The sequence below is a fragment of the Fopius arisanus genome, unplaced genomic scaffold (genome assembly GCF_000806365.1).
Source record: "Fopius arisanus strain USDA-PBARC FA_bdor unplaced genomic scaffold, ASM80636v1 scaffold00014, whole genome shotgun sequence".
Classification (NCBI taxonomy): Eukaryota; Metazoa; Arthropoda; class Insecta; order Hymenoptera; family Braconidae; genus Fopius; species Fopius arisanus.
In genome coordinates this window covers 708,140-720,038 of record NW_011887753.1, presented here as the reverse complement: position 1 = coordinate 720,038, position 11,899 = coordinate 708,140, and the positions used below count along the sequence as shown (strand labels likewise).

General features: G+C 38.6%; 1 protein-coding gene across 5 annotated transcripts in view; it reads right to left on the bottom strand.

Annotated features, from left to right (window-relative positions):
• Positions 1-516: 516 nt before the first annotated feature.
• The window catches only part of ATP8A (ATPase phospholipid transporting 8A1), a 32,616-nt gene continuing 21,233 nt past the window's right edge, over positions 517-11,899 (bottom strand). For 2 of the 5 annotated variants that reach the window (XM_011299304.1, XM_011299305.1), the window contains exons 3-11: positions 8,460-8,692; positions 8,279-8,377; positions 5,492-7,987; positions 5,282-5,422; positions 5,091-5,209; positions 4,873-5,007; positions 4,647-4,751; positions 2,377-2,474; positions 517-1,888 (exon numbers count right to left, since the gene is read on the bottom strand). In XM_011299304.1, coding sequence (XP_011297606.1) covers positions 1,791-1,888; positions 2,377-2,474; positions 4,647-4,751; positions 4,873-5,007; positions 5,091-5,209; positions 5,282-5,422; positions 5,492-7,987; positions 8,279-8,377; positions 8,460-8,692 — 3,524 coding nt within the window. In that variant the 3' untranslated portion in view covers positions 517-1,790. Of the gene's footprint in view, positions 1,889-2,376; positions 2,475-2,958; positions 3,009-3,638; positions 4,164-4,646; positions 4,752-4,872; positions 5,008-5,090; positions 5,210-5,281; positions 5,423-5,491; positions 7,988-8,278; positions 8,378-8,459; positions 8,693-9,843; positions 11,642-11,899 lie in introns of those variants that run through there. The other 3 variants (XM_011299308.1, XM_011299307.1, XM_011299306.1) reach the window with 3 other exon arrangements.

The following is an 11,899-nucleotide window of genomic DNA, read 5'->3' as shown; positions in this document are numbered from 1 at the left end:
ATCTATCAAATATTTTTTATTCGAGATTCAATGATTTCAGATTTTTAATCTGGATATTTATTTTATTTTTATATTTTTGGCTGAATTGAATATGGGCTATAAGGGAAAGAGGAGTAAAATTGATCGATCATTTTTTCCTTTTCCCGAATGAACGCGTCCATTACTCAAGGCCCGGATGGAGGGATTTTTTTTTTCGATTGGTGACTTTTTGCAATCTCTACGGTAAACAAGGGTAGCTTGATCTCAAACGGTACGCTTTCGGTAATTGTAGGAATCGCTAGAAACCACGACGACATAAAAAGTGGGCTGGGGAGAGCCCCTAAAAATTTTTTTAGGGGCTCTCTTTATCGGTGAAACTTGAAAATTGTCATAGCGTACTTTGACAATATTATTTAATATGCAGTTGTGTCACTAACAATCCTCTGCACATTATTATTAATATCATAATCATTCCCTCTGAAAAAGGATAAAAGGTGGAAATAAAGTAACTTGATTTTTCCATACATTTATGGCAAATCTTGTACACATTTATTTATTTCTTTTTATACTCTTTTTCCTGTTTAGAACATGATTTATACACCGACTAATCTCTCAATAAATCCATATGACAATTATCTTTAATAAAAATATAGTCAAACAATGATTTCTGGAGAGGAAAAATGTTTCACAGGATCATTCGAATGAAAGTAGGTAACAGCGTTCGACTAGATGAAAAAAAAAATAAATTATGTACACTTTACACACATTAATTGAAAATTGAACGATTAAGACGTAGCAATGAAACAGTCTCTTATTCTTCTTGTATAATTGTTACTTTTTTTCGGTTTCTTTGGGTTACGATGGGATGCATTTGTTATCAGGACAATTCCTCGTACATTTATCTCAAAATATATAAAATACGAGTTTTTCCAGGTTAATTTGAATTTAATCCATTCTCGGGATTTACTCAGTTACTTTGCATCTTTTAAAAATCACGCGATTATTAAGTTTTCTCTGTTAATCTGATACATTGAACTAACTTTTTATTTTTCATCGTTTATTATGCCGTTTTCTTGATGTGATGACAGCGCGATTCTTAAATTGAGAAGGGGAAACTTTAGAATTAAAAAAATGATTTAGCGAATTCTATGACTTCCATTACAATTCACTTTTTGGGCTAGAAAAATAATTTGAATTGTCACTTTGCCTTTCATCTTCATTTCAATCGGTTTTTCTAAAATTAGGGGAACTGTCATTGACAATGAAAATCCGATCACTTTCGGTTATTAATTATTTAATTTCCAGTTAATTAGAGAACTCATTACTGGCCATTGCATGAATACTGTCGTTTTCAGGTTGTGAGAACACTAATGGAGACTTTTTCGTTTATTTTTGCCACAAGCGACACAAAAAATCGAATGGAATTCCTTCATTAGGCATAAATCAAATCGTCTATCAATGACTTCGTTTAATTTCACGTTTTATTACTGCAGAATCTACTGTAAGTTAAATTCGAAGGCTTCATTCAACTTCCTCTCATCTTCAATGACTTATTTGAAATTGACCATTTTATTTTTGTCGTCCATTTTATTGAGGAAATTTTGAAATGTCAATGATTGAAAAATCTTCTGATTATTCTGTCTCTCGTTTGAATTTCCAAAACGTCAGGTCGATTGATTCGTTTAATTATTATGCCAGCGAGTTTATTGCAATTTTAGCAATGACCTGAGATGCGAGTTCCACTGTATCAAAATTTAGACTCAACTCTTTATTTATTACGTATAGCGTGAAATTGTCGTTTGGTGATAGATTCACATGCCACCAGGTTTCGGAAGATTCGTGTCGTATGCCCTTATCACATCTGTCTGCGTCACTGAGCCGCCCTCCTCTTGTGAGAATGCAAATCCATCTATTAAAAAAAATGTGGTGATTGTTTCAATCAATTACACGATTGACTGCTCTAAATAAAATCAAGAAAATACTGCACTGGAATAGAAAAAGACTGGGCATTCAATTAAAATCATTTTTCAAAGAGAATCTCAATTCTATTTCATTCAGAGTCTCGGGTATCCCTAAAAGTATAAGAATCATGCAGAATCACTGGCATATCTGTCCAGATTCTCTAAAAAATTATTTTTCTCTGCTTTCGCATGTCGTGAAACGACACTAAAGCCTCATGTGCGCAACTGCCAGTGTACATACAGTATTCGTCATAAATATAAAATGCCATGTAAATTGTGTTGGTCAATGTGAAAGACGTGCTAATCATTAAGTAAATACTCCAATCAGTAATTCATATATGTACAGGAGATTCATAAATTTTTTTTTCATGGAATTTCTGTTGTCGATGTCATCAGCGATAATTATTCGCAATGTTCGGGGTACAATTGAACTTACGTGACAGCTCGACCTCGACATTAACTCTCGTCGTAGCGTTAGATCTTCTCATGAAAACACTTTTAACGTTTCTCAGTAGCCTGGCGGTCTCCGTCAATCTGTAAGCCGTGCATTGTGACAAATATCTTTAATAAAATGTGCAGTATTTGCGAGTATAAATTTTCAACAAATCCGCATCTTTCTTATTCACAGCGTGGCAATCCTTATCGTCGGTATTCAAAAATTTCGCGGATTTACATGAGAGGGTAATGTAGCAGGTTCCGATGGAATTTACGAGCAGTCAATTTTGTTAATTGGATCGGATTGGATTGATAATTGATAAAATCAGGCAGAAATCATAGTACCGTGAGATAAGGAAGAAAAGGTTCATCCGCGTGTTAAATGAAAAGAGAATTACAGAAATGGAATAAATGTTGATGTGTTGTTCATGCAAAGCCATAAATTGAAATCGTGTGCGCGGTTTAAGCTGCAGAAGCAACGGGTGGAATAATTTGAAAGTTTAAATGAAGAATCTAGCTAATTGTTGGTACTAATCACTAGATAATTACTGAATTATCGAATCTACTAGGAGGGGGTACTTACACCTCGCGAGATCGGCGATCGCATGCACAGGCCTGTACGAAGTACGACGACTTTTAAAAATAACCAAAATACAAAATTCATATTAACACCTTTTTTACGAATCAACCTAGAATGTTCGGGCATCCACGGACCATCTATGATTCTGAGTCAATTCGTCATTTTTTATTAATTATTTTTTTATCAGACATCACTGTTCACACAACCATTAAAATATTTATTAGTGATGAAGTGGTAAAACAGAAGATAAATCCAAAATCCATTCACGAATGACTTTAGAAATATCTCAGAAAAAAATGGGCGACGACATTAATTGCCAGAATCTCATCAATAAAATAATGAATAAGCACCCATATTTTCATATCGAAAAATAAAATAAATCCATGCAAAACTCCAATTATACAGAAATATCGTCGATTAACTTCCGAGATATTTGCACGACCACAGAATAGCGTTTTGTAATTAATCTTTTGTTTGATACCATTTCATTGAATTCAATTCACATCTATAAAAAAACACTCCGTTCCAAATTAAACCTACCGAATCATAGAAAGCCAGTTTAATCAATCATAAACTCAAAGAATTGATCAATGGATTAATTCATAATTGACAGAAGGGAAAAATGACAGTGCAAGTTCATAATGAATTATGTAGAGTGAAAACAAACAAAAACAAAAGAATAATTGAGAATCCAAAAAATATTTAATGCAAAAACATGGATACAGTGTTTATAATCATGACTGCATTATAGAAAAAACGATAATACTGGAATCATGCACCAGGCAAACTCTCAGATAATAACTAAACCACTCATAATAATTAACACTTAAACTATAAAAAATACAACATCGGCGAAAAAATAAAGATCATCTATTTCATTGGGAATCACTTGAAAAATTTCAAGGTGTGATACTGATCGACACATTAATCCAATTGCCGGATGATTTATAATGTCCGGTGATAGTATTAGTGGAAGTCATGCACAGGTTCATATTCTCCAGAATCGTTAAATCATTCTTCTTGATGTGACAAAAGCGTCTATTGAAGCATCACGATTTCACAGGGACTGGGGACGTGTTATTGTGTATTGGTACCACGAGCCACGACGCGTTACAAAGGCAAATGGATACCTCCTAAAACTCCTCCTTCGAATTGGTCTGAGTAATGGACAACATCGATTCAACCATCTGGTCAGTGATCTTGATCGGCTGCAGGGATATTGTAGTAAAAAATTCATTCATCTTCGCAAATTTTAATATTTACACAAATTAATTACCCGAACAATTTTTTTGAGCCGTATTATTTCAAATGGGATACCCTGTAAATATATTGGATGACTCATGCAATAATCCGACAATTTACTATTGAATTTATCTCGTATTCGTGAATTCTGTTGTGGAATTTTAGTGGGTAAATTCGACATAATGGACTAAAGCCATGCAAACGAGTATCTGAAGATTCGAATCAATGACCGAAGCGCAGCTTCATGCAAATGAAAAATAGTGAATAGAAAATGATTCGATTATGTTGGTATTGGTTGTTCGCTCGATTACGACTTTTTTTTTAAAGTCACCTCATCATGCTGAAGCTTTGCTTTTCAATTTGATGGTTATTGTGATTCCAATTTGACTAGGGTACGTTGATATATGTGATTATTTTATGATGATTAGTATGCAACGAGGTAGACTTACGAGCTTCGGTAATCTTGGTCTGTGAATAAGTGACCCGGGTCGGATTTTCGAATTTCTTGTTCCCTTGCTGCCTCCGTTAGTGATTTAAACATAGTATTCTTCACACTGGATTAAAACAAAATCCTGAATTAATTATTTTGATCTACACCGAATTCGTCTGAAAATGATGAGGCCAATGGCCGCATCACGTTCCCCATTTGAATCCAGAATAAATTTTTCAACTTACGCTTTTGCCGTGACGTCGACAAGTAAAACAGCTGAAGGGATGAGAACCAGTCCCAACCAGAACACAGGAGATGAAAAGAGCATTCTGTCATTGCCAAGCATCACAGCCCCGACATTCAATGCTGGCCAAAAATTACTGGAAGTGACAAACATTTTTTTTTTCAACCCAACATCGATTACTTAGAAATGGAAAATAAATAGGGCAGAGTTTACACTCACCTGTATATCAATATAAACAAGAACCAAAGTATTATCGATCCCCACGTGGCTAGATGGGTGACCCACGTCCATGAATTGGTTATGAGGCCAGCTTTTCCACAAACAGTAACTACCACATACTGAAAATCCATACAACCATAAAATAACCAAAGTAAACACCCATTTACACATGAATAATGGAAAATACTTACGGTATATACAAAATTTCCTAGTACTATATAACCTCCGTCTCGTCCATTCGACCACACCACATCATGTTTCAGTGCCAATAATGATAACCAGTACAACAGAGACGAATGAACTAATGCATTTACAATCCACACCCAAAACACCTGCAAGAGATTGAGATAATCATAGCAATGGGTTGTAGATCCTCAAAGCAAGAAATTTATTGAATTTACCTTAATATTAAATGTAGATTCGTTTGTGTTCTTGGCAGCGTATAATCTCGGGTGTGCAAGATGCGTTTCCGCCGAGCACACCTTATCGAATAGTCCCATAGCAAGAGGTGGTGCAGCTGTAAATACGACATTGTAAAGTCCAATGCTCCACCTTTCGAAAAGAATCTGACCGGACCAGCCGGAGTATATGGCGAACCACAGTTCAATAACGTAAAGACAGATATTCTTGTAGAAAGAATACAAAATGAGTTTACACATTCGGCTGTAGTTCCATGAGCCATGAACAAACAGCAATCTCTTGAGGAATCTGAACTGGGCAATAGAGTAATCAGAAGCGCACGCAGCTTGGAGTCCTTCGACCCCGGATATTCCCACCCCAATGTGTGCCTTTTGAATCATTGCAACGTCATTTGCTCCATCGCCAATAGCCAATGTAACAGCTTTGGTATTGCTTGTCACAAGATCTACAACTTCTGCTTTTTGCATCGGCGAGACTCTGCAGCATATCACGACCTTGCACGACGTGCAGAGATCGAGGAAGTCCCGCCTCAAGTCACAGGACAGTGCGTACTTCAAACTATTTCCATCGATAATCAATCCAACGTCATTCTGACACCTGAGATCAGGCCCAAAGTCCGCACAGTGCTGGACGATAACGTCTCTCGTCTTGTCCAGGGAACTTTCGTTGACAATTATCAGTGGCATGGACTGAGTTATCAATTTACAGGAGTAACCAATGTTTATGGCTGTCTCCTGCTTATCACCTGTCAAAACCCAGACATTGATGTCCGCCTCGATGAGAGCTTGAAGAGTTTCAGGTACCTGATCCTGAAGATGATCCTCAATAGCCGTGGCTCCAAGAAGATTCAACTTCACCTCAATCAACGAAGCAGCCTCTTCCAATTTCGCATCTCTATCTGTCAGGGTCACTGTAGCATTATGATAAATATCTTTCCACCAGTTATATCTATTCTCAGGAAGATCTGCTGAGGCAAAACACAAGGTTCTTAAGCCCTTTGTGGCAAAAGTCTCGAGATGATCGAGTGTTGATTGCCTGAAGTCATCATCTCCGTCGAAACCCCCAGAGTCGCCAGCCCTCGAGGCTAATCTCTCATAAATAACAGAATCCGCCCCTTTGCAGAATATCTTGATCTTACCCTCGGGTGTTCTCACTATCACCGACATTCTCTTCCTTGCAGACGTAAACTCAATGACATTGAGAATTTCATAACGATGTCTTTCCCCTAGTGCTTCGATCTCCACATAACTTGGAGTTCTCGTATCGAAAATGTAACCGAATACTCTGGCACCGTCCACAAGAGCCCTTTCATCTGGTGATGCTGCGTGATAAATTATGTGTCCATTCACCCGTTCGGGAATCACCGTGTGACAAACCGACAGCATCACCATGAACTCGTGAAGGATATCAGCATGAACGGACTTCTTCTTATCATTCGACCTAGGATGACTCGTGTCTCCTCTCCCATCGACAATATCTCGTATTAGGTCACTGTCAGGCTCGCCGGAGCCCCGAGGCTCTCCAGGATTTGGTAAATCATAAATTCGTCCTGCCACTGAACACCTTTTGAACTCCATAACATTCCTGGTTAGTGTCCCTGTCTTATCGGTGAATACGTAGTTCACCATTCCCAGCTCCTCGTTCAAATTGCTGGTTCTAGCCATTGCTGGAGTATCCGTCTCGGCGTGGTACATCTCGATGTCCATGTTTATGAAGGTCGCTTGAATGAACCTAACGACTTCGAGAGTCACTTGGAGGGAAATTGGTATCAAGTTGTTGAAGAGAATAATGAACGTGAGGAGATTGAAGGCAAAGTTCTTGCTCATTCCCTTCATGTTCTCCAGGCCCAAATACCAGAGGCCTTCCTGATTGGCATTTGTCCAGAATACGTTAAAAATAGCAGAGACAAGGCACAGCAGTAGGAGAATGAAGAATAGCATCAGCACTTGGGTGTTCGTCAAACGATCGAGGGTTGATCGTTTCAATGGAGCTGTTGTTGTGTTATTCTGCATGAGCTTCGTATCGTGGCCCGTGTAGACGACGACTCCAAAGGCCCATCGTGTGTTCCTGAGGATTGCACCGCGTAGTAGGAGTTGATCTGGTCCCAGTGCCACGTGCTGTTTGTTCGTTTCACGAAGGACTCCCATGAATTCGTAGAGATGACGATTCGGTGGCTCACACTGGATGTTCGCCTTGAAGTTCATCAGTTCCACAGTGTCCAGTAACATTGCTGTCTCTTGGTGGGCCTGACGAATTTTGAGATTGGTTTCGCCATCGAGGTTGGCCGTTTCTATGAAGGACATCCCCTGAGGCTCGGATGACGACAGAAGAATCAAATCTGCAGGGAAGAAATTGTTGTTGTGCACTTTGACAACGTCACCCACTGCCACGGATCTCCACTGGATCCATTGCCATTTACCGTCCCTCAGGACTTCTACCTCACGCATATTTATCTCATCATCGGCTCGGTGCCTTTTCTGGAATTCAATAGATCGTATTCGATTGACATAAATAGGATGGTTCGACGAGGAAAAGCGATTCGGTGAAAGAGGGAACGAATATTTGACGAGAATAAAATATCCAGGGAATGCTGGGATATAAAAGAAAAGGGATCGAGCGATAAAATAAAGGGTGGAATCGAATAAAGGAAGAGGTATGTGGGACATCGAATGATTTCGAAATCTATGAGCTTCTGATAAATTTCCGGAAGAAAAGAAAAAGATGGTACTTCAATGGTTAATGATTAATCAATCTTTGACGCAACTTACAATATCTTCGACGATTTCTTTAAGCGCAGACACACTGAGAATGAAGATAAGTGGAACGAGAGTCGTATAACGGCCAGTGGGTGAGACATCTGGGATTTGCTGTTGGCAAATGAAACCAATAGCGTGACTATTACCCCAGTCTCAAGTGTCACAGATAAATCAAATAAATAGCAACACTTACCTGCATCAGTGCAATGAAGAGGAAGAAGCAGTTACTGTATCGACGAAACTGCTCGAATAGGAATGAAGGAATGAATGAGAGTAATGAGTATTTAGCGGTTGTGATGTGATTGTTTTTGTATTTGGCTGGCTGATGGGGAGCATTAATGAATACAACTCTTTCTTCTTGGCTGTCTTGATCGGGTGGACGTCTGTCGCCACCTTGGGAACCCCCATTTTCCGCTCTACTTCCAACTGCAATTGAGAAAACAACATTTGCTATTCGTCTGAGGGGGGGTAAAAGCCTTCCAAAACTCGACAGGTGTTTCCTTTTATTGATGTATTTCGATAGTCTTCTCAGGTGATTCAAGAGATTGATCATTGGGGTAAAGCTGTCGCTTATTTGTTATTATACTGAAGTCAGCATAAGTTTTAACATTGATTTTAGGAGTGGGGGACATGGTTACAAGTGGTAACTACGTGGAGTGGGGGTACCCAGAGAAGTAAAAACTTATGCTGACTTTAGTATACTATGAAGTTGGCGTGCTATCTGTATTATCACGGCTTCATGCCCAAATTTTTAAATAATGATTGAATTAATTCGATTCATAACGAAAATTTTTCCGGAATTCTTATCTCAAAAAGATAACAAATTTATTCCCACGGTCTTTATATTCTAGATAGATCACACGAAATTTCACAAAATGAAATTGATTTTTTTAGCCGCCATTCAATTAATTCGGATTTCCCATTGCGCGGTTCGTAATTAAGTCTTTTCCATGATCTACACTCCCGCCTTCATCACCCGACTAATCTCATTTTATCGACGTGCATTTGAACCTCGAAAATTATTCTCCACTGGTTGGAGAGTAATGAATAATTCAATAATTTCGATTGCATCGATGAAACCGTCACCGCGATTCCGGTGAAATCGTTACAAAATTTATTCATGAATGTTCGTAATATTGGCAATGACCTGGAAGACCCTTTTCATAGCACGAGAGAATCAATAACACTCGATTAAATTCACGTGAGAAAGCTATATAATCCGATAAATAAAGATGATCTCCAATTGGAGGAAAACACGAACATCTTGTTACTGAATAATTATGTAGTACTCTTGTGACATGCAAATTGGGAATTCGTTCAAGTGTACGGACGAAGTCGAGTCAGAGTTGTACAATAAAATGTCAAGAGACATCTCCAATTATTATTTGCAAACAGGAGTCGATTAAATTCGGAGTAAATAGAATGAATTAGAGGTCTAAAAGAACTCGAATGAGTTATATATAGACCGAGGTGATAATACGATATTTTAAACTCATTATTTATAATTAAATATTTTGATTCAAAAGAACATTGTGATCCATAAAATTCTCTCCACCAGAATTTCCCGCAAAACTTACTGTTTTGTCCATATAAATAAATTCTGCAACGAGACCGTAGTTCATCGAATCTCGTTATGATCCTGTTTCTGATCAAATCCATATTGTCAATAAATTATTCAACAGCAGTCGCAATTCCACATAACTACATTAGACCGTCTGTTCTTGATCAGTCAGCATTAACTGTTCACTTGGTTCATTCAAATAAATCCACCACATGCATTACACCGACCGAGATAACCCGCCGATAAGAAACGCCTCTTCTGTTTTCCTCAATAATTTTTCCACAATTTTCCTCAAGAGTCTCCTCAAGTTTATCGATTCGAAGACATTTACTGGGCTTCAGTGCGACTGAAGTTCACGATAAAATCGTCATATTATCAGTTTTTCCATTTTACTAATGATCCAGGTAATCGCGGTATCTCAATAAATTGAAAATTAATAAGAAAATTTCAAACCATAAACCTCACAAGTAGAAAAATACTGTAATAATTTTTCAGGTCCAAATCAATTAATCACAGATTAAAAAACACACTATCTGAGCAAACATAATTCATAATTCAAAAGAAAACAATAGTTCCATTTTCACTGCGATAAAGCACCTGCCGAAAAATCGCTTATCACCAATAAAAAAACGGGAGCTCTCCAATTCACTGATAAATTAATCCGGATAGACTTTTAAGCGGCAGCGAATTCCCACGCGTTCGATAGCTCCAAGGTCGACGTCACAAAGCCGCTCATATTGCGAAACAATGCACAGTGGCTATGATTTTTCAATTAATCATCGATTCCATCGACGATAAATAAACAAACGCACGTTTTCCTCCAGCTACATCCCCACAGAAGCTCAACGAGTCAATTAAAATCGTTAGAAATAAATGATTGATGCTGGAACAACTCGTCAATGATCCCTCCGACTTCCTAATTGCAATTGCCAAATCAGATAATTGAAGCTAATGAGGAAGCGTCTCTCTGGCTGACCAGCTCAAGTGTCAAAGCAGCTGTCGCTTGTTGCGCTAAAATGTCTCCACTATCACATGCAATTTTTAACGGGTGATAACGATTCGCAACTGCACTGTTCAAATCTTCTGCCACATCACTCAGCATGAGAATCCCCTCCAGAGTGCGTTCGCCACACCCCGGCTACCCCTAAGTTGATGACGTACGTCACACCCTTGCGCACGTGTGCGTACAAAGAGATTGTGCAATTTGCGCGAAAAATCGAGGTTGATCAACAAAAAATGTCATCACATCCGTTCCATTACCATTTCTCGATATGCGAGATGACCATCAAGGAAATCCAATCCAATCAAGGAAATAATTGAATTTAATTATACAAGTAACACCTCCCTGTCAAAGGAAGAGACCAGAGATAATCTCTGGAAGAGACATCACAAAAGCATCGATGTTTGAATTTTGTCTCGTCCAAGACACAGATGCCGCTGATGAAGCTGTTCTCAACCTGTTGAGCTAGGTATTGATTAATTGGTCACCGGAAGGATTGACTACTTGGCGAACAACTGATGATGGACGATTCGTATCAATCAGGGATTGTCTCCCAAATAGAGAAACTTAGTCATTAAACCATTGATTCAGCGGGCTCCAACATCGATGGGTCTGGAGGAATTGGAGCTATTGATCAAAACACCAGCACTTCCCCAAAGGTGATCGACCTTGAGGTTCACCATGACTCAATTAGCCGTGATGATGAATTCTCACTCTGATGTGATACAAAAACAATAATTACTACATTACATCTTAACCGGACTAACGACCTGTCAACCGTCACGTGTCGAGCACCACTGAACCCGCCAGGTTCCGTTGGTCCCGTTAGTTCTGCCATCTTGCCAACTACGTAATACTGATAGCAGGGTTTTGTAACCGAGTGGAAGCAGGGGAGCGATTTTGCTCGTTTTATGTCGACATAAAAACTTATTTTCTTTTTCACGTCAGAGGGTGTTGTAGTCACAGGCATTAGTTAGGTGCCTTTGAGAACACTCGAAAATGGAGGAAGAATCCATACGTGCAAAATGGTTTCATGTGAATATTGATGCTGCTCCGAAATGTGAAAATTGTG